Here is a 25,527-nt window from a genome sequence, read left to right as displayed (position 1 = left end):
TGCATGCAGCTGAACCTGTGTGTCAAATCTCATGCTGAGTGCAATCATTTACCCGTCCAAACAGCACCTCAACAGCTCGCAGAGTGACAGGCCCTTTAATGGCGGCGTTTCAAGAGATTTCAGTCGCCGGTTTACCAAATACGCCGAGTCATGTGGCTGTGGAGGTTTTTTTTAAGGGGGGAACTTCTGAGTGATAGTAATGAGCTCTAGGAGACAGCAGCGCCGTGGTTGTAGCCGGCACGGCGCCCAATTATCCGCCAGCACCTGTCGAAGTCGGTCATGGCTGTACTGAGCGGCACCTTCAGACGGCATGAGCGCAGTCCCACACCTCTTTTTTTCTGCTGTATGTCCTCTATTCTTTTATTATGAGAGTGGGGTTTGCTATGAATTGTATATTTCAGGAAGATCTATGAAAGGAATTCATTTCTCTCCAAATTGTCCATTTTTTCTAGCAGTTTTCTTCAGTTTTGGACTCGATCATGAACAGTACAGCTCATTAAAGAATGACTGAGATCAGTTTGCAGGATTCAAATTGGAGAGATTCCACTCAGCACTTTTACCTAATTAGTGAGCTGTTGAGCAGTGTTGCATTCACGTTCACCAAATGTAGCCTAATTTTTTTTATCAGCTTTGCATGCAAACAGTTGCCTGACAATTACTTTTGGGAAATAAAATTTTCAGCAGAGCGGCAAGAAGTGATACAGAGGTAGCAATGTGTTATCATATTCAATATACTTCCATCAAAAATGTCTCAAAGTAATTATACTAACTCTATAAATCAAAATAAGTTGAACATCAAATAATTTCGATTTGTTTGTTCAGGCATTCGAGCTATCACTACAGAGTCTGTCCTCTCACTCGGCCACCAGCCTCTCAAACACACACACACACATACACAATCAGGAAGTAGTTCAATTGAGTCTTATAAGTGAAGTTCTGTGGCAGAAGAGAAATCGAATTACTGACTAACCGCATGTGTATGTGGATATACAGTAATGAGGTTATTACAGTGCATATAAGTGCATTGTCTGATTTCCTGATTTCTGAGTAATCCGGTTTTCTTTGGATGTGGAATAACTTAGAAAACATCCGCCACGCCTTTCGGACGCCGCCGTTCAGGACAACGTATGAACTTTGAGCATGAACCGACCCTCGGATTGTGGATCTTGATTTGCTCTATAGAAACATTAAAGTAGGTATTTGTTCAGAGGGATTGAAATCACCTGCTCTAACCCAAAGTAGTATGATATTCTATTGCAGCAAAAAGTTAGTGGGACCTTGATACTTAAGATGGAGTTGGTCTCAAATCATGACGTTGAACTCTACCTAACCTTAACCAGGTTATTTTAGTTGCATAGACTTAAAGGCACAATGAGTAGGATTTGTCAGTTCCGGTTTGTAAACAAAATATTCAAAGTTGGCCCCTCAGCCCGGCTTAATGAGGGTTACGGTGAGATTCACTCCGTTTTTGAATGGCGCTTATATTCCCGATTTTTTGCACTGTGTCTGCCATTTTTGTTGCTTCCTCTTGGTTGTGTGCTTACAATCTAGGACCTAGTCGTTTTTATAGACGTTGACGCCCAGAAACGTGGTGAACACAGAAAAATAAGAAACTACAGAAAATACAGAGGGGAGGTTTAAAGACAGATACGGCCACACACTTCAGATGGGTCAGAAGTGAAAACAGAGTGATTATGTTTGTATGAGTCTATACATTGTTTTTTTTACTGCGCCTTTAACCACGTGAGTCGTTTTTTAGGTCCCACTGTTGCTTAGATATGTCATACATAACTCTGAAATAAATAATTTTATAATATGGCTAAAGAGATTTTTCAATTGACTCTGAAAGGCGTCATGTCAATTTTGTATTTATTTAAATTTGAATTCAGTTTCTCTGGTGTGTCAGACTAACACAGACACATGCACACACACCGACACACACACACAGCCCTCTGGTCTTCCCTTATTTTGTTGATAGACGATGTAATAACTTGGTGCAATGTAATAAATTGTCTTAACATGGCTTAAAAATGCAATAAAGTTTTGAAAGGTAATCAATTCTCAGATAACATAACATCACGGTATTACATTATCTGGCATCACGGACATAACATAATGTTAAATGATGAGTCAATAATAATATTAACAATATTAAGGGCCACTAATGTGATGAAATTCCTCCGTTTCTTACAACTTGTCATGTTTTATGGAGTATCATTATTGCAGTTCTAGCTGGAAATGTGCTACAACACTGACTTAATTAGCCCTATTAATCAATATATATTTTTCTGCCAAAGCACAGTAAAAGTCTCACTTACTTATATTTTAAATTGCTGAAATACTTTGTGTAAATTAAATGATGAAACCTGCCTGTGATAATTTATTTCACCAATAATTAGTCTTGAAATAAAAACTTTGCTAATTGGGTGAGATAATCCTACACCACTGACACATTTCAAGTGTATTTAAACCAGTGTGAATGAGGTTAATCACTTCAATTGCATTAATAACGAAAACATTTTTTTCACAACTATTATTTGAGTAAGTATGTTGCTATTTGCGGACTCCTGCTGCCCCTCACACCACCCCCTCCATATGTATTCCAATAGCATATACTTTCCTAATCTCTGGCGTGAATTATGCCCTGCATTCTCTGCAACGCGGATGGATTCCTAAAATGTGGAATTTCATATTTTAGCATTCATTGACATACATTACATTTTCTCTGACTAAAGATGGACCGGGGGCCACCATGTTCTTAATCACTTAAATCCACATGCAATCTGGCTCAGCCATCTTAGCCAGGGCGGCGGATCCATTAGTCCCTTCTCATTTCAGGGTGAGAGCTGCCAAGCCATTAGTTCTGCTATGCTCTGCCAGATTTCCATATCCCTCCATTTCAGCATTTTCTGCGAGAAAATGGGGAAAAGTTGCGGATTAATTTGAACTAATCCTCCATTTTTCTATTGCCTTTAATTACTTGTTCTGGCCTCTGACACGGTGAATGGTCATCAGCAATAAGTTGACTTAGCATGAGTCCCGTCTTATTGTTAGAGAAAACGGCCTTGTGTCTGTGTTTCAGGGTGTATCATGAGGCTTTAGCCTGGTATGTACACCCCCCAAACACACACACACACACACACACACACACACACACACACACACACACACACACACACACACACACACACACACACACACACACACACACACACACACAGACTTTGATTTCTTCACGGATAGATCTTCAGCTGGAGATTTTTGTCTCACTTTTGAGCCGTGTTAACACCACTAGAGTGGCCTCTTGTCCCTTATGATGGATTTCTGCAGAAAACCTAATTTTCTCCTTCCGTGGACCTTAAGTGCAATTTAACTCTCGTTATAAACCAACTAAATTCATTTTAATTAGACTGAACAGTCGACTGATCTTTGCATGTAGGAAACTTTCCCGCCTGCAACTGCTACGATATTCATATCTTCTGCTCAGTCCTTCTTGCTCGTCCTCTATCTGCGGTGAGAAGATTGAACACGACTGAGGAAATATGGCCTCTGAGAGCCGCTGTGACCCCCCCCCTCCTCCTCCTCCTCCTCCTCCTCATCAGTTCCCACTTTCACCCCCCAGCAGTCACACAGCATACAAGTCAATGTGACCGCTGAGGCAGAGCTGCCTTTTCATACCGCGAACGTTCAAAGCAGGCCCAAACGACCCGATGAAAGCAATCTAATACCACAAATTAGCCTGTCACTTAGCCTGGATTATAAGCCTCACGAGGGCCACGGCTAAAATAACTTGAGCCCTCGTTGTTCTGTGATGTAAAGCAGCGGAGAGAGGAGAGTAACCACAAAAAAACAAAAAAAAACAGGTGCAATTTAATTTTAAAGCCTGTGTGCTCTGCTCAATTGCCTTGTGTAATTAAATTGATTTCTCCCTCCCTCCCCCTCTCCACTTCCTCTGGCCTTTCCGTCCCAGCAGCCCTCGCAAGCCGGCCGAGAGAGGAGCCGCCCTATCACGGGACGCCTCAGGTGCTCGCCGTCATGCTTCCGCTCCGACACGCGAGAGAGGTCGACAGGAAAGAGCAGGAGATAACAGGACGCAAGGCGCTGTTGATTTATGGCTCGTGTCAACGGAGCTCGACATTTGCGGTGCTTTCATGACCGCGGTTAGTGTTGCTATACAAAGACAGTCGGAATGTGAATACTACCTGCGCAGGAGTTTGAGGATCAGTTATGATTAGCTGGAATGGCTACCCCCCTTCTCCGGTTACTTTTTTCTACCTGTTCAGCTCTCTTTCTCACACACACACACACACACACACACACACACACACACACACACACACACACACACACACACACACACACACACACACACACACACACACACACACACACACACACACACACACACACACACACACACACACACACACACACATCTAACACAATTACGAGAGCATTTTATTTACTATCAAATCACTTCAACTCAGTCTTGGCTATAATGGAACTAGTCTAAATCACCGTTTCATTGCCCTCTGTGGTTGACGGTTTCCAGGCTGTTTCACCTCTAACTGTTTGCCCTGGTAAGAACGGAGTTCCGTTGCACCTTTAACTACACCCAACAGTGATGTCACGGTGTACTGACACATTCTGGAGTACAGAGGTTCATCACTGCAGCAAGGTGATTTGAAGTTGAGAAAAAAAAAATCTGATTTCTAGCTGTTTAGGTGCTCTTTAAGGAAAACACACAATTAAGCAAATATAATTTTCACAGTTTTCTCATCACTTCTATCAGTTCTGAAAATGTGCTCACTAGGGATGTACCAGAATCTGAAATTTTTCATTTGAATAGGATTTAGCTTTTCAATTTAGATTTGACTTTTCCTTACGTGTCTAGCAATCCAAAAAATCCCTTGGCATGAGTTTTAGTGATGATTAAAATGACTAAGGCACAAGGTGCTTCATAGCCTCTTAAACAAAAAAAATGACTGCTTGAATCAAAGAAATTCAAGTCGCCTGTTGGGTCACTGACGGTGGACTCGACTTCTCAGGGGGCAGCCCTAGTGCGCATGAAAGTATAGGCTGGGATTTGGAAACAGCAGCATCAGCACAACAAAGTCCAACAGGGTAAGAAGCTAGTCACCATACTGTCAGACAAGTTGGAAAGAAGCTAACAGTATAGTCAGATTATGTAGACCACTTTACAGTGCCCTCCAGAATTATTGGCACCCTTTAGTAAAAATGAGAAAAACGAGATGTGAAAATGATCCTCATGATCTTCCATTCAAAATATTCACAAGAATTGAACCTTTAACTGAAGAAACATAATTGAAAGAAACATTAAATTCTTATCATGAAACAAATATTTTTCTCAAAAATATATGTGCCACAATTATTGGCACCCCTTCATTTAATATTTTGTGCAGCCTCCCTTTGCCAAGATAACAGTTCTGAGTCTTCTCCTATAATGCGTGATGAGGTTGGTGAACACATGGCACTGGATCTGAGACCAGTCCTCCATGCAGAATCTCTCCAGATCCTTCAGATTCCGAGGTCGACGCTTGTGGACTCTCCTCTTCATCTCATCCCACAGATTTTCTATGGGGTTTAGGTCGGGGGACTGTGATGGCCATGGCAAAACCTTTATTCTGTGGTCGGCGAACCATTTTTGTGTAGATTTTGAGGTGTGCTTCGGATCATTGTCCTGCTGGTATGTCCAACCACGGCCCATTTTAACCTTCCTGGCAGAGGCTGTTAGGTTTTCATTTAATATCTGCTGGTATTTGATGGAGTCCATGATACCATGTATCCTAACAAGATGTCCAGGGCCTTTGGAAGAAAAACAGCCCCACAACATCAAAGATCCGCCACCATACTTCACAGTGGGTATGAGGTGCTTTTCTGTATGGCTATCTTTCTGTCTACGCCAAACCCACCTTTGATGTTTGTTGCCAAAAAGCTCTATTTTGGTCTCATCTGATCATATAACCCGGTCCCATTGAAAGTCCCAGTAACGTTTGGCAAACTGTAGGCGCTTTAGTTTGTTGTTGATTGACAGCAGAGGCTTTTTTCTGGCAACCCTCCCAAACAACTTGTGGTGATGTAGGTGGCGTCTGATGCTAGTTTTGGAGACTTTCTGACCCCAAGACTCAACTAACCTCTGCAATTCTCCAGCTGTGATCCTTGGAGATTCTTTTGCCAGTCGAACCATCCTCCTCACGGTGCGTGGGGTCAATGTACACACACGTCCTCTTCCAGGCTGATTCTTAACATCTCCTGTCGCTTTAAACTTCTTAATTATGCCCTGATAGTGGAAATGGGTATTTTCAACTGTTTAGAGATTTTCTTATATCCATTTTCTGATTTGTGCAGCTCAACAACTTTTCGTCGCACATCGTCACTGTGTTCTCGGGTCTTTCCCATAGTGATGAATGACTAAGGGAATTTGGCCTGTGTCACCTCATATTTATACCCCAGTGAAACAGGAAGTCATGGTTGACCACTTAAGAGTTCCTAATCAAACAGGTGAATTTAAAAAGTGTAAAATGACTGGAATTATACTTCAGTTAGATTGTAATCATGAGATTTTCTAGGGGTGCCAATAATTGTGACACACATGTTTTGGAGAAAAATATTTATTTAATGTCAACATTTTTTTTTTCTTTCAATAATTTTACTTCAATGAAAAGGTAAGATTTTTGTGAATATTTTGAGTGAAAGACCAAGAGGATAAACAGCAAAGACATTTTTTCACAGCCTGTTTTGCTCATATTCACTAAGGGTGCCAATGATTCTGGAGGGCACTGTATTTGGAGGGAAAAGAACAAGAAAACAGACTCAAACTGTCAATAAGAATCCGTCATTGCAAAAGGAAACTGAAGAAGACCTATTAGACGTCTTTGGAGCGAAAGTTGTTGTTTCTAGATCCCAGCAATTAACTTGGTATCACTCTATGTATTTATGGCCAAAACTACATAAATTAAAATAAAACAAACAAAACAAAATGAATTTAATTAGACACTTGGAAAAAATCCCCCACATTTATCTTTCTGTCTATACACACTAGCATTGATTTATTTCAACTGACCTTCCAGCTCAGTTTAAAACATCAAATAACACTTCTTTCAGCACTTCAACTTCAACTGGTACTTCATTCAGTACTTACAATATAACTTATTCTAGCCCATGTTTCTGTCAGTAATTCTATTCTAGCTGCCACTTCCCCTTCAATGATAATCGATTCAATTACTGAAGTCATTTTTAACTTTTAATAACATATATTTTTGGGGTTTGGAACAGATATTCATACATTTTATAGACTAAATGATAATCAATGAATCAACTTAATAAACAGCAGATTAATCAATAATGAAAGTAATAATTGGTTGCAACCTTGATTAAAAGATCCACATTGAAATCCACCGGAATCATCCATTAAATCCACCACAGTTTAGTTGCAGTACAACATCATTGTCCCATAATTTATCTTATTTAGTGTTTTCCCACATTTCCCAGCATGCTTTTCAGAAAAGTGGTTTGAATATGTTGCAATCAGCTGCAGGTTTTACACAGAAGAAGAGGAAGACGGTGATGGTGAGAGATTTCCCAACTAACCCAGACTCTTAACCATATCTTTCTGCTTGTCTTTTTCTACCTCTGTGGTGTGTACATTGGACTCCATGGTACTGGTGTTCAACATCAGTGCAAAATGACACTGATTGAGATGCACTTGATCGTCATAGTTGACGTTTTGGATCACACATTTTGCTACAACTCCTCTAGTCACTATTGTTGAAGATGGAACTTCTGCCACTTCGCTCATGGAGTCTCCACATAAAAAGTCCTGCACACAATTAACATAAAACCTGAGTGGGAGGCATCGTTGGCTAACAGACACACCAGAGCTCGGGAGCTAATTAAAGAGTTTCATAATCGCCTGTCAACTTCTCTCCTGTCGTCGGTGCGGCGTTGAAAAGTTTCATTAGACGCCTAAAAATAGATTTCCCCCGTGCTCTGACACCTCACTCCTCACCTTTTCTTCTCATCAAAGCGTGCGAGATCCAACTCTATTCATGTCCCCCCCCCGTGCTTATTGGTTGCAACTAATCCGAAGTGGGAATTTCTGGGTTTCCGATCGCACAGACAGAAGGAAGTGTGCCGAGGCTGAGCTCATTGAGCCTGTCACCTAAGAAAGCGTTTATAATGAGTGAAGACGGAGTAGCTAAGGAGAAAAGAAAAGAAAAATAATTAAATAAGGAAAATTGCTCTTAAACGTGGTGAGACAACTTGAGATCTCACAATCATTGCTTTTCATATCACTCAGTCTTCTGCTGTGTTCATAATTCACACACATATTCTCTTTCTGTTTGTATCTGATCCCTTTATTCTCCTATTTAGCTTCACAGAGAGAGCAGCGGATGCAGCCTTGACAGATGTTTCACACAGAGCATGCGAATATATCGCAATGTTGTGATCAACACTCCTCTTCTGTGGCTCTGTTGTTGCTGTTTATATAGCTTCCACTTTCTTTCAGCTCCATGTTGAACCTAAACAGCTAGGAAGTATTATACCAGTTTATACTTAAAAACCTTATTTTACTCATAATGCAGCCTGTAATTATTTCACAGAGGTAAGAAAACTTGCCAAATGCTGCTCTATGTGCTTTAAGGTGTCAGTGATGAAAAGGCAGGAAGGGGCCGAGGGAGAGGAAGTATCCAGAGAGCATTACGCTCTGACACGTACAGGCACCAGACTCAGGCACCGGCTGTTTGTTTAATAATGATGATAAATGGCGGCTACCTCAGAGTGTAATGTATTCCTACTCTACTATGTGATTTCTTAAATAGCTTTTCTTCTTTGTTTTTAAAGAGAAGTCCACCCCGCTGTGAATAGGTAATGAATAGCATGTTTGGGTTGTTTATGCATCCAGAAATGACTTCAACCACATTGTGGAGCAGCCCCTGAACACAACTAATCTCGTCGGGTTCTCGTTTGTTCTGTTAAAAAAAGTACATTTTCTCTTACGACAGGGACTAGACTCCTCCCACAGAGACATAATCAGTGAAGTGAAGGATATTGTTTTAGAGTCGAGCTAACATTAAAGGCCCTCAGAATCTATTTTCTGCATTAGTCACGTGTGTGTGAGTCAATGTAAATGTGATTGTAAATGTAAATGAAATTTGGAAACATGAGACTGACCTGTCATGGCTGATCTGAAAACCATCATTCAGTGCATCTCTTTTATTTATTTTTATTTTTTGTCCGTGCACAACGGTTTGGAGTGGGCGGGGCTCATTTAAAAAAAACAACCTACCTTTATTAGGACACCTTTTGTACTTTTAAGACCTGTGACCATATTTCACCCTTGTGTATTCTATTATATTGTTCATTTAAACCATCAATATCTTCAAAAGATTTATAGAACTGAGGTGTGTAAGAGGGTTGTATTTTCACATATCTATTTGTATTTAAAAATGTTTACAGTATGCAGGTAGCAGGTAAAGGCAGGGAACAATGTGTTTTCCTTTTTGGCCTCACTTTATCAATGGAACTATAAACTATTGCATAAAAAATGGGTTGGGTTATTATTGTTAAATACTATGTTATGAAAGGTGTACACATAATCTGTTTGTGGGTATTTGTGTTAATTAACTCAAAGCTAACACACACATTATAATGTAGCTGTAAGATGATTTGTCAACTACAAACTCCTCCTGTGGGAGAAGTGCATGATATTGAGTAAACAGATAATGAATGACAATATCGGAAAAGACAGCTGCGATAATATAAAATATGTATTCAAAAGAAACTTCATTAAAGTCTGTGTAAACCATGAATATAGTGCTGATAAATGCTAAATAGGTGGGGGGGTTAAACAATAATGTTAAAGAAAATTGGTTACATTTTTAAATAATAGATAAAACCTTACATAAAGTGACTAAACACAGTGTGAAAACCACAGTCCTCCTATCTGCTCTCTGATACAGAATGCACTTCCTCTACTGTTATCAAACTAGGACAAAAGAAAAATGGCATTTAATATTCTGATACATGTAAAAATCCAAAAGCCTTTGAATCAGCTCCGGCTTATCACATAAACGACAGCCGAGCCCAGGGACAGCAAAAAAAAAAAGGCTCAAACTCAGGTTGCCATGTCCCATCATCCCCCCTTTTTTATCTTGAGGAACAACTCCAGTTACTTTCACAAATGTTTTAATAATAATTTTTCTTTGAGGTGTTAGTGAGACGGGAAAGACGTTTAGCACTGCAGCCAATTAATACGAATCAAATCAAACAACACATTAGAAACTGCAACAGCGTGAAACAGTGACCCACAAGGCTGAAATCACATCAACGGGGAGCTTCCTGCTGACTCCCACACACCTGACTGGCTGTCAGGTATAAATATAATTTTTCATACATCATTTATTTATCCTCCTCCATGTTGTTCTGCAGTCATTGAGCTGACGCACTCATCTACAGCGACGCACAGCGAGTCTCGCACACAAGGACACGGGTCTGACACAGGGATCAGACCCGTGTCCTTCCAGTTACAGGACGGACTCCACGATGACGCACTGAGAACACATTGTCACACTAATATATTTTCTTTAAAAGAGCTGCCAAAAATGTCACTTGGTGATTTGACCTACTTTGGATCTTGATGCCGTTCTGACAGTTTGACTTCATTGCCTTCATGTCCTTCATAAAACTGTTTGGGATTACGAAAATTGACTTGTCTTTGGCTTTGAGATATATACTGAAGCTGATGACAGATAACTGACTTTTTGTTATGTGGAAATTGTTTTCTATTTTGTAAGGGAAGTTTTAGGTGGAAATCAGGCTTCTGAAACTCAACAAGATCATCATGGGACATAAGAATTTTTCACTGCACAAAGTTAATTCATCATTAAGTGTATATAGTATACTACATGACACTGACTCTGTCAGATCCTTTACTTTAGTACCAATACCACAGTGAACAAATACTCTCAAAAAAACACTGTATGAAAATGTAAGTATTAAAGTAGCACCACATTGTAAGAAAAAAGTAATTATCACATTGTGATAACAGTAGGTTATGTACCTTTTGTCCGCTCTGGACAGAGCCAGGCTAGCCGTTTCTCCCTGTTGTGATATGCTAAGCTAACTGGCTGTAGCTACGTAGCATACAGGCTTGATAGTGGAGGATTTTTTTCATCCAACACTGGGGAAGAAAGTCAATAAGTATATTTCCAAACATGTCAAACTACCCTAGTACTGAACTAAGTACTTGAGTACTGAATATTATTAACAAAACTGAAAGTAAAGAAATGCTGAAAACTGTCCTTTGTGAGTGCTGAATTATTATTTATCATATTGTTTATGAACGGTTAACAAAAACAACTGATGTGAAGTTGTATGAGCAGCATGTTACTGTTGTAGTTGGTAATGATGGAGCTTATTTGAACTTTAAATATAATATTGAATAATTTTGTATGATTTTTTTTTTAAACATTTAGAAATGTTATTAGTAAATGTAATTACTAACTATAGCTGTCAAAAATTTCTCCATGAGATCTCTACAGTTTTACTCCTCTCTAACAAGACACAAACGTTCTGATTTTTCCTAAAATGTTTAGACAATGTTTGTCCTCATTGCTAATTCATGAAGCCTCAGCTAAGAGGGCAATTACAGGGAGTCAAACAGAAGGCTGTTGAGTTATGAGACCTCACCTATAAAAAGGCTTCAGAGAGGTACACTGTGCTCTGTACGAATGCTGCTTCGTGCTGATGGTGCCAGGCAATATTTGAAGGTGGGGCCTGGACTGAAATAGCAGCCGGGATCATGAGACGGTGATGCATCGACACTTTGATCAAAGGAAAACTAAGGTTGAGACCATTTGGCTGTTGCGGTTTTGATGAGCGCGGCCTCTCAGATAGCATCTCGACGTGTCGTTACGGAAGGTCGTTTTGGTGGTTAACTCTCTGAAAGGGCACTCAGCGTCAGTGTCGGGTAACAGCGCTGATATTTGCTCTGCCTCGGCTTTTTTCTTTGGTCCATGTTTGAAATCAAGGCCCCTTCCTCACTGGGGCTCCAGTCGCCCCCAGTTTGAGGTGTCCCAATCAGTCCCCCCCCGCATGTGACTCAGAGATTACATTTTAGAATCAGCATGAGCAGTAAGAAGCTGTGCAGCATTACTTTTTGATTTTTTTGCTGTTTTGATCAAAAGCAGATGGAATCAGATGATTTTTTTTGTTCACTGAAATCCAAAGTATATCTCACAAAGTCAGCATTTCTGTGGAGGACAAAAGCAACCGAAAACATGTGAAGCTTGATTGAAGGGGAAGACTCTGAAAAACTCAAACTCAACTGAAATGTGTTAGAGACCAGTGAAAGAAACAAAGACACAATTTTTGCATGTATATATTTCACAGAGCTGTCGGATCCTTGGTTTGTGATATGGATTACGTCCTAGAATTGATACAAACATCCATCCATCCATCTTCCGTAACCGCTTATCCAGTTAAGGGTCGCGGGGGTCAGATATGAGCAGCCAATCAAAAGCGAGCATGAAGGCCTGAGGATTCTCTAATGATGACAGAGTTTGGATCGGCGATCAAACAGCACAGAAGCTCGGTGCCGCTGCAGGCTGCTGTATAATGATTTGATTAGCGAGTTGTCAGGACAAGGTGCTGAAGCACGGCTCCTTTTATAGTCATGAGTTCGTACATCAACACGGCCCTGACAGCTGTCTTGTCCTGTTTATGAAGTGAACTGAGCAGGATTTGCGGCGGATGCGGCACGGGCGCGTGACAAAGAGTGGGCAAGCTCCCCTTGTTTGGCGTGACAGGGTTGAGAGCTTCCCTCCTCCACTGTCAGAAGGGAACAGCTGTGTTTTTGGCGAGTGAGCGATGTGTTTGCTCTGTGAACGGAGCAAATCGGCTCCACGCAGCCGTCCGAGGTGACAGCCTCTGTCACGGTCCAAGCAAAGAGTGAGATAGAGATGGAGGGGAAGGGGGAAGAGGGGGTAATCCCTGTATCTAATCCGGCTGCAGAGACGGAGAGGAAAAAGTCCAACTTTTTTTAACGGTTTAGCAACACTCCCTCCGCCTGCCACGCAATCTCTGTGATACTGTGGATTACAAACACGCCTCGTGCATTTCAAGGGAGCGTCTTCCTACAATTGTGGGGAACTGAAAATTGAATCTTACACTTTTAAAATGATTACTAAGTAAAACACATTATGGTTTACTGCTAAAGCTGCTTTACAGGCAAGATATTTATGGAAAACATATGCCAGTGTTAGAAGCCTTAAAGGTTCTTTATAATATTCAGAGCATAGATATAACAGCAAATAACTATTAGCAATGTAAACGATATATAGGAGTAATGTCTACCCGAGTATGAAGTCACTCTTCCTATGTGTGTGTTGTAATCAGAGTTTCCCCGTTCTGTTTACGTGCATCACCCATGTCTGACAAACATGTCTGGAGGAGATCTTTAACTTCTGACTTGTCCCATTTTGTATTTTAACAGCAGGATTATTCTTCTGAAAACTATTGGGAACACAGTGAGCTCAGCAGCGATGGCTGAACTTCTTCATCACCTCTACCCACCACACACTGAGGAGATGACATTTACTTCACTGATGTTACTGCAGTGTTTCTGGCTAATTAAGTTCTCCAAATGAGGTTGTGGTTAGAACATAAAGTCCTGGCATTCATTTAAAAAGTGGACTAAAACATCCTTTATTTATGTAGAGTGTTATACACATTAAAATACTTCTTATTGAGTATACTTTCTTTTATACCACATTGTGATAAATCCTCGTAAATGACATATTACCTTTTAAAATGTATAATACGAGGTTTGCATGCTGCAGAAAATATTAGAATTTCAGTTACTACCACCTTAAAAACTCGTCCTCATCGTGCAGGAAGCAGGTGAAGGATGAATTTCCCAGTTTTTCTTTTTTTCTCCTTTGCAAACATTTACTATTAATAGGCCAAGGGCGATGGAGTCTTTTACTCGCTAATGAAACGTATCGTGGCTTTGTGAGAGCCCATCAAAGTAGGAAAATAAGTGACACAAATGGGACAAATGAGAAAAGAGGTCAAAATCGGGATCTACTTGAGGCACTGGATTTCTCTGAAGCGTTCAGCATTCACCAAATCAAATACACCTTTATAATAAACCTTACATCTTAACACTATTCTAAAGCATGAATGTAGAAAATACTTAAGATGCTTATCTTTCCCTATTGATTTCTACAAACTTAAGATGTTTTATATAGGTTAAATTTGTTTCAGGATGAATTTCCACTGAGAAACCTTTTTATGTTTTTCTGTCTTCTGGCTTCAGCTCTCGTCAAACAGAATACTGTAGTCAGTCTAAGTCTTTGTTAAGCTCTCACCTGCCTGTGCATACAAACACAGAATTTGTAGAGACATGAGAATCTGCCACCAGCCAAGTCTCTCTGTGTCATGGGAAATCAGTGTAGAACTGATCATTAGTTAATTATGTCTGACAAGTGAAACAGAGTGTTAGCTTGTAGTGTGTCTGTGCTGTACATCAACTGCTATGCAATGTAAGTTAACTTTAGATCAGAATGTAGGTTACTGTATTAAAGTAAAGTTGTCATCTATGTCTCTACACCTAAACAACCAGAGTTAAAGTTTGATGAAAAGTAAAATAACATTGCTACCTGAGCTAACCTTTAGCTACCGGACCGAAGCGCTAATATAGGCATAAGACAAATAGCCTAAATTATCATGCTAACGCTAACCTTGACAATTTATTCCATGCCAATTCCAGGTTTGAGTAGGGACATGCAATTAAAAGAGGGATAAATGAATTACGCCAAACAATACAATCAAATGTTCTATTTTTTAAGTGTGGTGTTGATGCTTTATTCCTAGAGTAATATCCTGAATTGTAATTGCGTTGCTTACTCAATTTGAAATTGTCCCTTTCTAGAGCTAGTATTTGGTTTGTCGGTTCTAGGCTACTGTAGAAACATGGCATTGTAACACATTATGCTGTTATGAAAGGCTTATTCTGAACTAACAAAAACACAACGATTCTAAATTTCAGGAGATTATAGATTATGGGAACATAGTTATGAATATTATATTCCAGTTTATTTTACTTAAGTACTTAAGTACAAAAAATATACATTAATTAACATGAGCCGTCAGGTTAATGCGCCAGATTTGGCCGTGCAGGCTAATTTTCATCTGCAGGTTGAACTTATCAAAAAAAAAATGGCCTTTGGATATCTGCTGATTTGTTTGTGGATATATATAAAATAAATTTAGGTGTGTAATTTGGACAATTTAAACATTTTAGGTAGCATGCCAATGAGCTGTTAGGAGGAGAGAGCCCCAATATGGCTGCCAGCGGAAGAAGGGAACATAACCTGAAACTTTTTTGATGTATTGTTCAGTCTCACCGTCGGTACAAGAGGAAAAAATATATTGGGCAAAGTCTCAAGATTGTGGGGTTGTTCACTGTGTCTCAAGGCAACAGTAAACAATATGTTATTATTTTTCCATCGACAGCAATAAAGTGAAAGCAGACTCCTGGGCAGCGCTGCACTTTGGCCTGTCAAAACTTTTCCATTCATTTCTTTTTCTTTTTAGCAGTTGAAAAACCTTCAGCGAAAAAACTGGAACTGTCTAATAGTGTTAAGTTGCTATTGTACTTTAACTGTACTCTAACAGATAAAAAATAATTAATTGATTTGCATTATAAGAAACTCATATGTAAGGAAAATATGTGCTTTGCTCCTAATTTATTTTTGGACAGGTGTAATGAGGTGGTTGTAGTGCAGTGACATCACTGCTACAGTTCATCAGAGATCACTGCGGTATAAACATGCAGCTATTTCTTTTGATTTAGTTGAGGTGGGAGTTGAGTTGTTACAGTAAGGTGTTTTCATCTTTGTGAGTGTAGGAGTCTTTTGGTAGCTCCTCAGTCAGTGTGTCTGCTCACCAAGGTCAAGCATCGAGTGGACTTCTTTTTAAAGCAGCCTTGTTGGTCTGCTGCCGTTCAATTTGTTTCACGGAGAGCAGTGGGAGTGGGAGGGCAGGAAGAAACGACTCAGACAATCAAGAGTTTTTCGGTCAGAGATGGGGATATCACGCTTCATTCAGTTTTAAACAAATTCACTTTGTACTCTTGAAAGGAAATCCGAAGATCTACACGGCTGGCTTATCCGCCGCACAACAGAGCCGACTCATAACAAAGGGATAAAAGTCCAATCTCTGGATAAATTTGAGCACGCAAATCTGGGAGAACTACTGAGGTGGCACCGGTGAAAAGAATATTACTCCTCACTGAAGGTGTTCATTTGCATTTGAAAGTGTCCTCAAGTGCAGCAGCGCAATATACTGGAGATAGGAAAGACGTTCTGTCTCTGCTGGCAAGAGGCGGAGACGTAAAGCGCTGCAGACAATCAGAGGATAATAACACATTTCATTTAAGCTCCGGTTTATTAGTATTTGTTTTTTTATCTGCTATCCTCCAAACTTAAATGTGCGGTTCATGTATCAAGCTTATGGAAATCATCTGCATGCATTATGTGTTTCACTTCAGGGCCTATTGTGTGACAAAGGGTATACATTATACATGAAGAACTGTCAGACTAAAATGAACAATTAAAACTTCCAATCGCTCTAGAGTCAGAGTTTGCTTCCTTCCAAAACACCCGTTGGAATCTTTGTTAAAACCCAGCGGCAATAAAACTCCAGTCTTCAAATGCGTAACACGAACAAATAAAACCTGTAATAATACTTCACCAAAGTAATCATTACCATGAGAAGTTTTTCTTTATTGCTCTGGCCGAATGGAATTCCAGGGAAGATTTAAAGTAAAGTCCTTTATGCAACGGCTGATCATGCTTAAAGGAATAATTTTACATTTTATATCAATATTGTTATATGAGACCAGATAGCGTCTTAGATTTTGGATGTAGTAATATGGTGAAGTGTGCTCTGTTTCCTGGTTTTGAAGGCTACATTAAAGTCATTTTCTGAGCTCACACCTTTAACCACTTAGTCATTATATCCACATTACTGATTATTATTATAATAATTATTGTATTACATTTAGAGTGCAATTTCAATATTGAGGTATTTGGTCAAGGTGACATTTGATTATTTCCAAATCACGCAGCCCTAGAGTTATGTGTTGGGACTAGGTTTTTTAAGAATTGTGGGATCAAATTCATTTCAAAATAAATCTAATTTGTATTAATTGATTTAATCAAAAAATGTTTAACTCGTCTGACATATTATCACTGTATAAAGTCGTTATGCAGATCATGTTGGAAAATAATAACCTAATTACACATACAGCAGACACAGAGCAACATTAGCATTCATTGGGTGTCATGTTTCTGGCCACCAGACGAATGGAACTTCAATGTTTACTGTCCTCTGAGCTTTGGTTCGGGCTTCTTCAACTCCTGTGAGAAATATCTCTATAGCTGCCGAAAGCTACTATGATCTACTGTAAGAAATGGCAGATCAGACACTGTCACATTAATATTTTTTATAATAGGAATCGTACAGTTTTTAAGAGTTTTGAGAAACGTAAATATAAAATCCATCCCTTTCTGTGCAGCAGAAATGAGCTACCAGGCCTCTGAGAACTGCATACAGGCTGGATCACGGTGAGTTGAGAGCAGCTAAACAGACGTTTCCATATAAGAAGAATAAATTGCTGTATTTCTCCAAAGATGCTTAAGCTCTCCCATTCAAGGTTGTGATGTAAAATGGCCTCAAACTGTAACAAATCTTCAGCGTATTGCTCTGCCGAGCACACCGCCGCACCAATGACAACACAGCACATTCAGGGACAATGAGATGTCATTTACAGAATTGCACCCTTAGAGAGCACCCAACAAATGACGCTGTAGTGCTCTGCCCTGCACTCTGTCACCAATGGCCTCCTTTTTTCACACACACACAAACACACTCACACACAGAGTGAATTGCACAGCAACATCAACTGGCCACCGTTTCAACCCGGCCTCCAATTCTTCGGCTAACCAGCGGCTATAAATCTGTCGCCATGGAGGTGAACATTAGCACCCATTGCTGTAATACGAGCACTTAAGTGTACAATTTGAGGTCCAATCGAGCAGATACATGAACCTCACCATTAAGAGGCCATCACAGTCAACATTTGAGTGACTCTCCTTTAACGTGTCTCTCCAGCTGCCTTTGAATTCCCCTGCTAAGTGTCCCGAAACTGGCCATAATGGCCTCTGTGGAGATTTATATCATGTTGGTGATGGAAAAATCCACCATGATACCCTAAAAGATCAGTTGAGTTCTTTGGTTTGGGTGTATTTTTCTTCCTGGATAGGTGGCTAAACATGACATGATGTTCTGATATTTACAGTAAATCCAGCGAGCATTCTGGGAGATGTAGATTTTCACTAATCCAAGCAGATAAATCAGGTTGGGAGAAAGTAGGGTTACAGGGATTAAGACCAACTGCTTATCTGACAATGTTTTATACCTGACTGATGAGACCTGATGATACAGTTGAACCATCATTTTCAATATTCCTTAAAGTAAAAGTACAAAATACTATGAGCAAAATATATTTAAAGTATATGTGAATGTTATGTTATTGGATTTTTAATACCAATGCATAACTGTACAAGCAGCATTTTGCTGTTTGAGCTAATTCAAACTTTTTATTATTAGTATTATTATAAATATATTATTCGGCCGATATATCTACAACATACAATCATATTCTGTAAAATAAACTATGAAACGATTATAAGGACAGTGGAGGTAAAGCTTAAAATCTTATAAAACTTAGATACCCCTGTATAGTAAAGTAGCTCAAAATTGTACTGAGTGCAGTACTTGTTTAAAGGTACTTACTTTCAAAACACATTATTCCAATCCCAGTGTTTCTGCTCTCTAACCGTAAAAACTACGAGTTTGGATTGACAGGAAATAAGGATGCACTGACCCAAATAGCTGGAGCTGGTATTGGTGCATAGGAGCCCATCTATTCAATTAAACTCTATATTAATAAACTATATACATATTATACTGGTTTTTGAATTCCTGTTGGATTTTTTTAATTCAAAAGGTTTACATTTGAATTGTTGGTCAAAGCAATGTTTAAATCAACCCTGATGTTGTCTTACACATAAAATAATGATCCCAGTCTCTTCCACACAGCGAGGCATACAGCGTATTAATTAAGAATACTCTGTATCGGTATCAGGACTGAAAAAGTCAGATCGGTGCATCGCTTACGGGAAGTTGCATGCTCGAACTTGGCCTTGCAGTCACTGTGAGGATGCCAGACAACTAAGCTGAGAGCACTTCCCTAAATATCTTTCTTTAAAGTCCGTAAACATTAGTAGAGATACATAGAAGAAAAAAATATATATATCACAAGTAAAATTAATGCTTCAGAGAAACAAGCCAACCCGACAAAAATAATTGTCTTTCTTCACCTTTGGCTAAGCTTCCAGATAAAGCTGTGTGTACGCACAGAGAGAGAAATATGCATACACATTATTTTCCGGCGATATATAAAGCCTGAACAAACACCGGATTCACTTTTATAAATCTCAATCACAGAGGAGCTGGGCACACATGCACAAGTCTCATTTCCACTCCCACAGTTTGCCATAAATAGATGTAGAAAAAAGCCCTTAAACATCAGTTTCCATATCGATACTGTGGCTATTTGTAGCGTCCATACCACCATTTCATCATATGTATGCCATCATACTGGTCAATCATCATTATTATTAAACCTCTGATGGATTATCAATGATTCATTCATAGCGCTCATGTTGAAACTTTTCAAAGTGCCTCACAATTCAGGATAAAAATATCAGATTATTAACAAGGAGATGATGGCTCAAATGTAAATACGAAGAATGATGAAATTCATCACTCATGAATCATTTAAAATGAGGTTTCAAAATGCACATATGATTGACATTTTATGAAGTAATAATACAATAAATATAATAGGCAAACAACCTAAAAACTATGTTACTTGTTTATGTGTGGAATAAAGTTTCACACAGATCACATCTGGCCCCCAGCTGTTTTCTCACATAATTTCGGAAATGTTACTAGACAACAAGACTAATTGTTCTTAAGGTGTTTCTATATGTACTTACAGTCGGTATTTGAGATTGTTTCCTTGTGTTGATGTAATGTTTCTAATCTTAGTCATGCGAGTCCTGTCTCTGCCGTGTTGACACATCACTAATGATTCCAATTCCTGTGGGGCTCTGGGAGAATCTCGGCAAAAGGTCATGTTCGCCTTGCCAAAATAAACTTAATTACACTAATAATCCGAGAGCCCCAACGAGGTTTAGCCGATCCATACGTCAATGAGGCAGGCGGATGAGAGGCGGTAAATAAGGCGTAAAACGCAGCTTGTAACTTTGTCCGCTCGCGCCATACGATACCTGGCCTCTTCCAGTAATTACTGCACCGCTCCTGCAGCCCCCGTTTGAAACCTGATCGCTGTCTATCAATGATAACGCAGCGTGCCAGATGGCGAGTGCGGCCTCCTCTCCGCCACTTCATTAGGGAGAGGGAGTGCGGAGGAGAGGGGGACTGTGGAGGGGTGGATTAGTCGCGGTGGCCAGCTCGCTCTCCACCACTGCTGCCTGTAGAGCCCAGAGAGGCTTATTGAAGCCTGTTGGGGTGGCAGAGGGTCTTCACCTTCTGTTCGTGTTCTCGCTGTAAGAGCCTCGTGGTGCAGGAGAGAGGTGGAGGAGGTGCAGGGGGAAGAAAGAGAGGATTTGGAGACGGTGATCTCGGGCACATTCGCAGCTGTACTTTGTTTTGAGAAGCAAGAGGAAGGATGAAAGCCTGTCTATGTCTTGACAGGAGCCTATATGTATTCAGACGGGGTAAGCTATTGTGAAGTTAAAGAGAGAGCTGGTGGAGCAGCACCCTCTTCTTGTTCTAGTTAAATATAGTCCTTGTACATATAATGCGGTTCTGAAGGTAGGAACGTTATAGGTTAAAATTACTGGTGTAATAAATGACCTACTCATGGTGACTCCTCTTCTCTTTTTCCCAGGATGAGTGAGCGATACAAGCAGATCGGAAGTAAAGGGGCTCTACTTGTAATGGTGCTCGTGATCAGTGTCTGGGAGATGACCGTACCAACAGAAGGAGCTACAGGTGAGCACATTCAAAGAACAATCTACAAGTGGTTTTATCTTGTTGTCTGTTTTCATGTCCATTGCTCAAACTTCTCAAGTATACCACCTGAGTTTGTTGCTGTATATATACTCAATGGAAGCAAATGCACATTCCAATGAGGCAATCTAACAAAAAGGTCAAAACTCTCACAACCTGCTTCTGTCTTTATGCAATTTGTGCTAACTCCAACATAATTAGTACATAAATATCAGCATATCCATGTTTTTGGGGCGTTTCTCAAATCCATTGATGTAGATTCATGGAAGGCGGCACGCCAGCATTCACAAGCGCCCGGAGATAAAAGCCGTTTTACTTTTGGAACTGCAGGCAGAACGCACCAAACGTAATGTGACCAGTAACAACCAATCGCAGCTGGAATTTTTTCTTTCTACCGTAAAGTTAATCATTTTGTGCAGGGCTGCCCAGAGCCTTACGATCCGTCCCACTGACTTCTTTACTTGCTTTAGCCTTTTCGTCCAAGGACGTCACCACATCCGGTTGAAAGGTCAGCCAAACTGAAGATGACAAATGGAGCATTAAAGCTACTGTGAGGGATTTACGCTGCTGGAAATCTTTGCTCTGACTTTAAGTTTGGTCAGTGAGGCGCACTACTATATAACCATAACTTCATCATCGTCGCCATTGCAGCGCACAGGTTTCGTTTGCTTGGTTACGGCAGGTATAACAGGGTTGCAACCTCCCAAGCAACTTATTTCATTAAAACGATGAATGCTGCATTGGCTGGCATTTTCCTTGAGTTTTCAAACGCAACATGTGAACGGCTCATTAAAGTCTTCAAGTAACTTGGTTGGTTGATAAGTATAATTAGCATATCGTCTGACAGACTACCTTGATCCTGGTACTTTTTGCTTACTTACAGTATATTGTGGGCATCGGGGTTAATGTATATTAGGATGTTCTCTTTCATTGATTTTGGCAGTGGGAAGGGTAAATATGGTGATATTCTGTATTTTTTTATTGCCAACACACCCCATGAAAAGTGTTTTCTTTGAGACCAAAGTTTGATATATATATATTTCCTCTGTTCCATAGAGCTCCACTGTTGTTCAACAACAATTAAAAACACATCAGTGAGCCACACTGTATCACTGGATGACATGTTCCTTCATGACTATGAACATACACTGGTTTATTTTGAATGTATCCCACATAAACCATCCTGCTGCCAGAAAATACTAGAATACTGATAGAGCACCACACATGTATTAATCCACGACTGAAAGGTATCCCCAGCAAATGCAATATTTATTCCTGGTTATGTAACATTTGCTTGAAACCACAATGCTCAACAGTTAAAGTAAACTTCTGAGAATAAATGAAAGCATATATTTGTAACCTGTTTTTGTCCTTTCATCGTGCCAGGCTTTTTGGTTGAATCACTTTTATCATTTCCATATACTCTGGGTAGCGAGCGGTAATTGCTTTAGTAATTTTAGGGGAATCAAATTACAAAAATAGTCCATCAATGTTGCATCAGAGCCTGAGATGGGCTGACTTTTTGTCCCTAATGTGAGTCAAGCTCCAAATTCTTGCATACTACATTAACCATAACACAACTCAATAGATATTCTTATTGTCCCCAAGGGGAATATGTTTCCACAGTGTGTGCATAATACCTGCCTCCAGAACATAGATACATTTAACGGTGTATATACTCCCCATTATATAAAAAGACTAATACAAGGTGATAAGCAGGCTATGGGATTCAGCACGGCTTTGGCAGCAGACTGTGTCATTGCAGCAAAGTATGTAAATCTTTGTGTTTTTTGTTCTCCCTGCCCTGTAAATGCCTACTTCTGTCAAACTCAACATGTAGATTTAAATTCAGGCTTACTCTACCATTAAAATATAGTCTCTAAGCTCAGCCTCAGATATTCCTGATGGTATCACAAAGGGTTATTTTCTTAGACTTGACAAAGCTCCTCCGGAGCCGAAGAAGACAAACAACTGTTTTAGCATTCTGAGTCATACTCTGTGTGACTAACAAACTGATACTGATGTGTAAAATAGGAGTTCCCCTTTGAGATGTTTATTCCAGTAGATATAGGGAGCTGGGTTTTTTTTAATGGCAGGGATCATACCAGGTGATCTGCTGTTCATAGAACAAAGAAAACAAAGAAGTTGGCAGAAATCTGATGACAGAGATAACTGAAAAACTGGCTGGCGGCAGTGTTTTTCATCCTATTACATCATTGTACAAACGGTCCAAAAAGTGAAACCATGGCTCCAGTCTTTGAGCAAATCAGGTCAAAGTTCTCCTTCACGTCTAGACAAAAACATATTATCTCTGTCCACAAGCTTGTTGAGTCTCCATCCATCTGTTCACTCAGCTCCGTAGGAACCAAATGGACTGGCGGAGGTTTGTTTGATTTGCTCATAGTGTGAGGCCTCAGCTCTTCATCCATGCGAGGAGGGACGCAGGACGAAGCGGCCACCGTTTGTCCTGTGAGGTGTTTGCAAAGGAATTTCTCACCATGCAGCATCCCAGATAGAATGTCACCATAGTAAATAAATTGGGGGGGGGGGGTAAATGGACTGGACCAGCTATTTTGGAGGTATGAGTCAAACTCGTCTCCCCCTTCCTCATTAAAAGTGTTGTCGAGTCGTCAGTAGTAAACCCAGGGAGATCAATTATGGCAACTCAGCAACATTACAAGTAGAGGCCGACCCACATGTTTTCATCACTGGGAGTCCCACTGACAACACACGGCCTCAGGTAATTGGTGGTGTACAGGCAGCGCTGCCGCCGGACAGGATGTCTATCTGTGAGCTGTTAAAAAAAAAATGCATACGCATACCCCTCTTCTCTTTGTCGACCAATTAGACAGGGGCGCGGCACTTTGATGTACACGTTTTTTGATTGGCAGCGATCCCCCACTCAAGGGCGCTCATCATTTCAGCAGGAAGTGGATCAGAATAATCCTGCACGCATTCAATTTCTCTCCGATGGCCGACGTAGCGCCCTGATTTCCCCTGGGTGTTATTTCTGATGCTGTAAACCTGTTATCATTCGGGGGATGAAATGAACCCAGAACATGTCCAAAGTAGAGAAAATGTATTTCTTCTCAGAGAACACAAGAAGAAAAAGAGCTAAGCCTACCCTCTGACAGGCTCGGCGAATTTAGTTCAGTTCAGCCAGGAGACGAGTTGATGTTCTAATGAACATATGAGCTTTCACTTCTTTAAATAACCGGTTTGTGTGAGCAAAGACGGGATCATATTCAAACACGCTTTTTTACCCTGACAGTTATGTAAATTCAGTTTATTTGCCTCTCTGGTATTTGAGAAAAGAAGGTTTGATTTATCCTCTGCTGCTGTGGATGTTTACAACACAAACTTAAAAAGTGTCATTGCTGTGCGTGTCCTTTATTGACCAGAAGGCTGGTAGAGCAGAGAGAGGATCAGGTCCACCAGGATTCAGTTCCAGCCAGGATGGCTCGGCTCCAAAGTTGTGGCAAAGTCTGATTTATTTTCATTAGCATCCATTGTAATGGATCTGTTGAGTTACCTGCTTTCCTGAGCTCGTACATGCCACCCTCCAAGCTCAACTTATTAACAACATTAAGCTACCTTAGCTTAACTTTAAAGGCAGTGTTTGATTTTCCTTCCTGGGATAATTGTGCTGATTCTACATGTGTTTTAGCATTTAAGTAAGCTGTATCATGGCAGCAGCAGAAAAAAAGGATTGGAGACAATAAAAGTATTTAAATGAACCTACAAAACAATAATCAATACAAAGAACTAATGCTGCAGTGAGTCTTGCACAAACGGGAAGTGTCGACGGAAGGGTTTGTTGCACTCAATGACCTCAAGTACAAACGCATAAAGCTACGATAATGTAGGACATAGCTTTGGTTTATGTCAGAGGCTATAGCTATTTCCTGGACTTTCTAGAAGCAGGCCATACCTGGTCGTACAAAACTTACGAGTCATTTTCCATTAATTTTCTTGCCAGCACTATTCGACCATGTCATGTCATTCTCATTGTCTCTCTTTCCCCTTAACCATCAGCTGCCCACTGTCTAATAAGGCATATTATTGCTCCAGAAATATTAAAGAAACACGACGTACCGCGGCCTGTCGTGAAATATTGCCTAAATCTACTTGACATCATCAGGAAAATGGCGGGGATACATCTCCGCCTGGCTTTAATAACGCAGCATGTCTCTGCACGCAGCACCTTCAGATTTTATGGTGGTCCAAACGGGTGTCGAGAGTTTAAATTCTGACCTTCAAATTGTGCTAGTCTGATCCCTGCAGACGCACACTGCAGCCTTGGATTTCAGTGTCCACAATGGGAAACCATTTAGC

At 40.2% G+C, this 25,527-nt stretch overlaps 1 protein-coding gene across 1 annotated transcript in view; it reads left to right on the top strand.

Annotated features, from left to right (window-relative positions):
* The window catches only part of LOC129112289 (chemokine-like protein TAFA-2), a 54,865-nt gene that overhangs the window by 15,683 nt on the left and 13,655 nt on the right, over positions 1–25,527 (top strand). Inside the window, exon 2 of the mRNA XM_054624317.1 lies at positions 21,071–21,174. Within this exon, the coding sequence (XP_054480292.1) occupies positions 21,072–21,174 (103 nt within the window). The 5' untranslated portion in view covers position 21,071. The remainder of the gene's footprint in view (positions 1–21,070; positions 21,175–25,527) is intronic.

Source organism: Anoplopoma fimbria, chromosome 23 (assembly GCF_027596085.1).
Source record: "Anoplopoma fimbria isolate UVic2021 breed Golden Eagle Sablefish chromosome 23, Afim_UVic_2022, whole genome shotgun sequence".
In the NCBI taxonomy this organism is placed as follows: domain Eukaryota; kingdom Metazoa; phylum Chordata; class Actinopteri; order Perciformes; family Anoplopomatidae; genus Anoplopoma; species Anoplopoma fimbria.
This window is presented reverse-complemented; position numbering and strand designations above follow the sequence as displayed.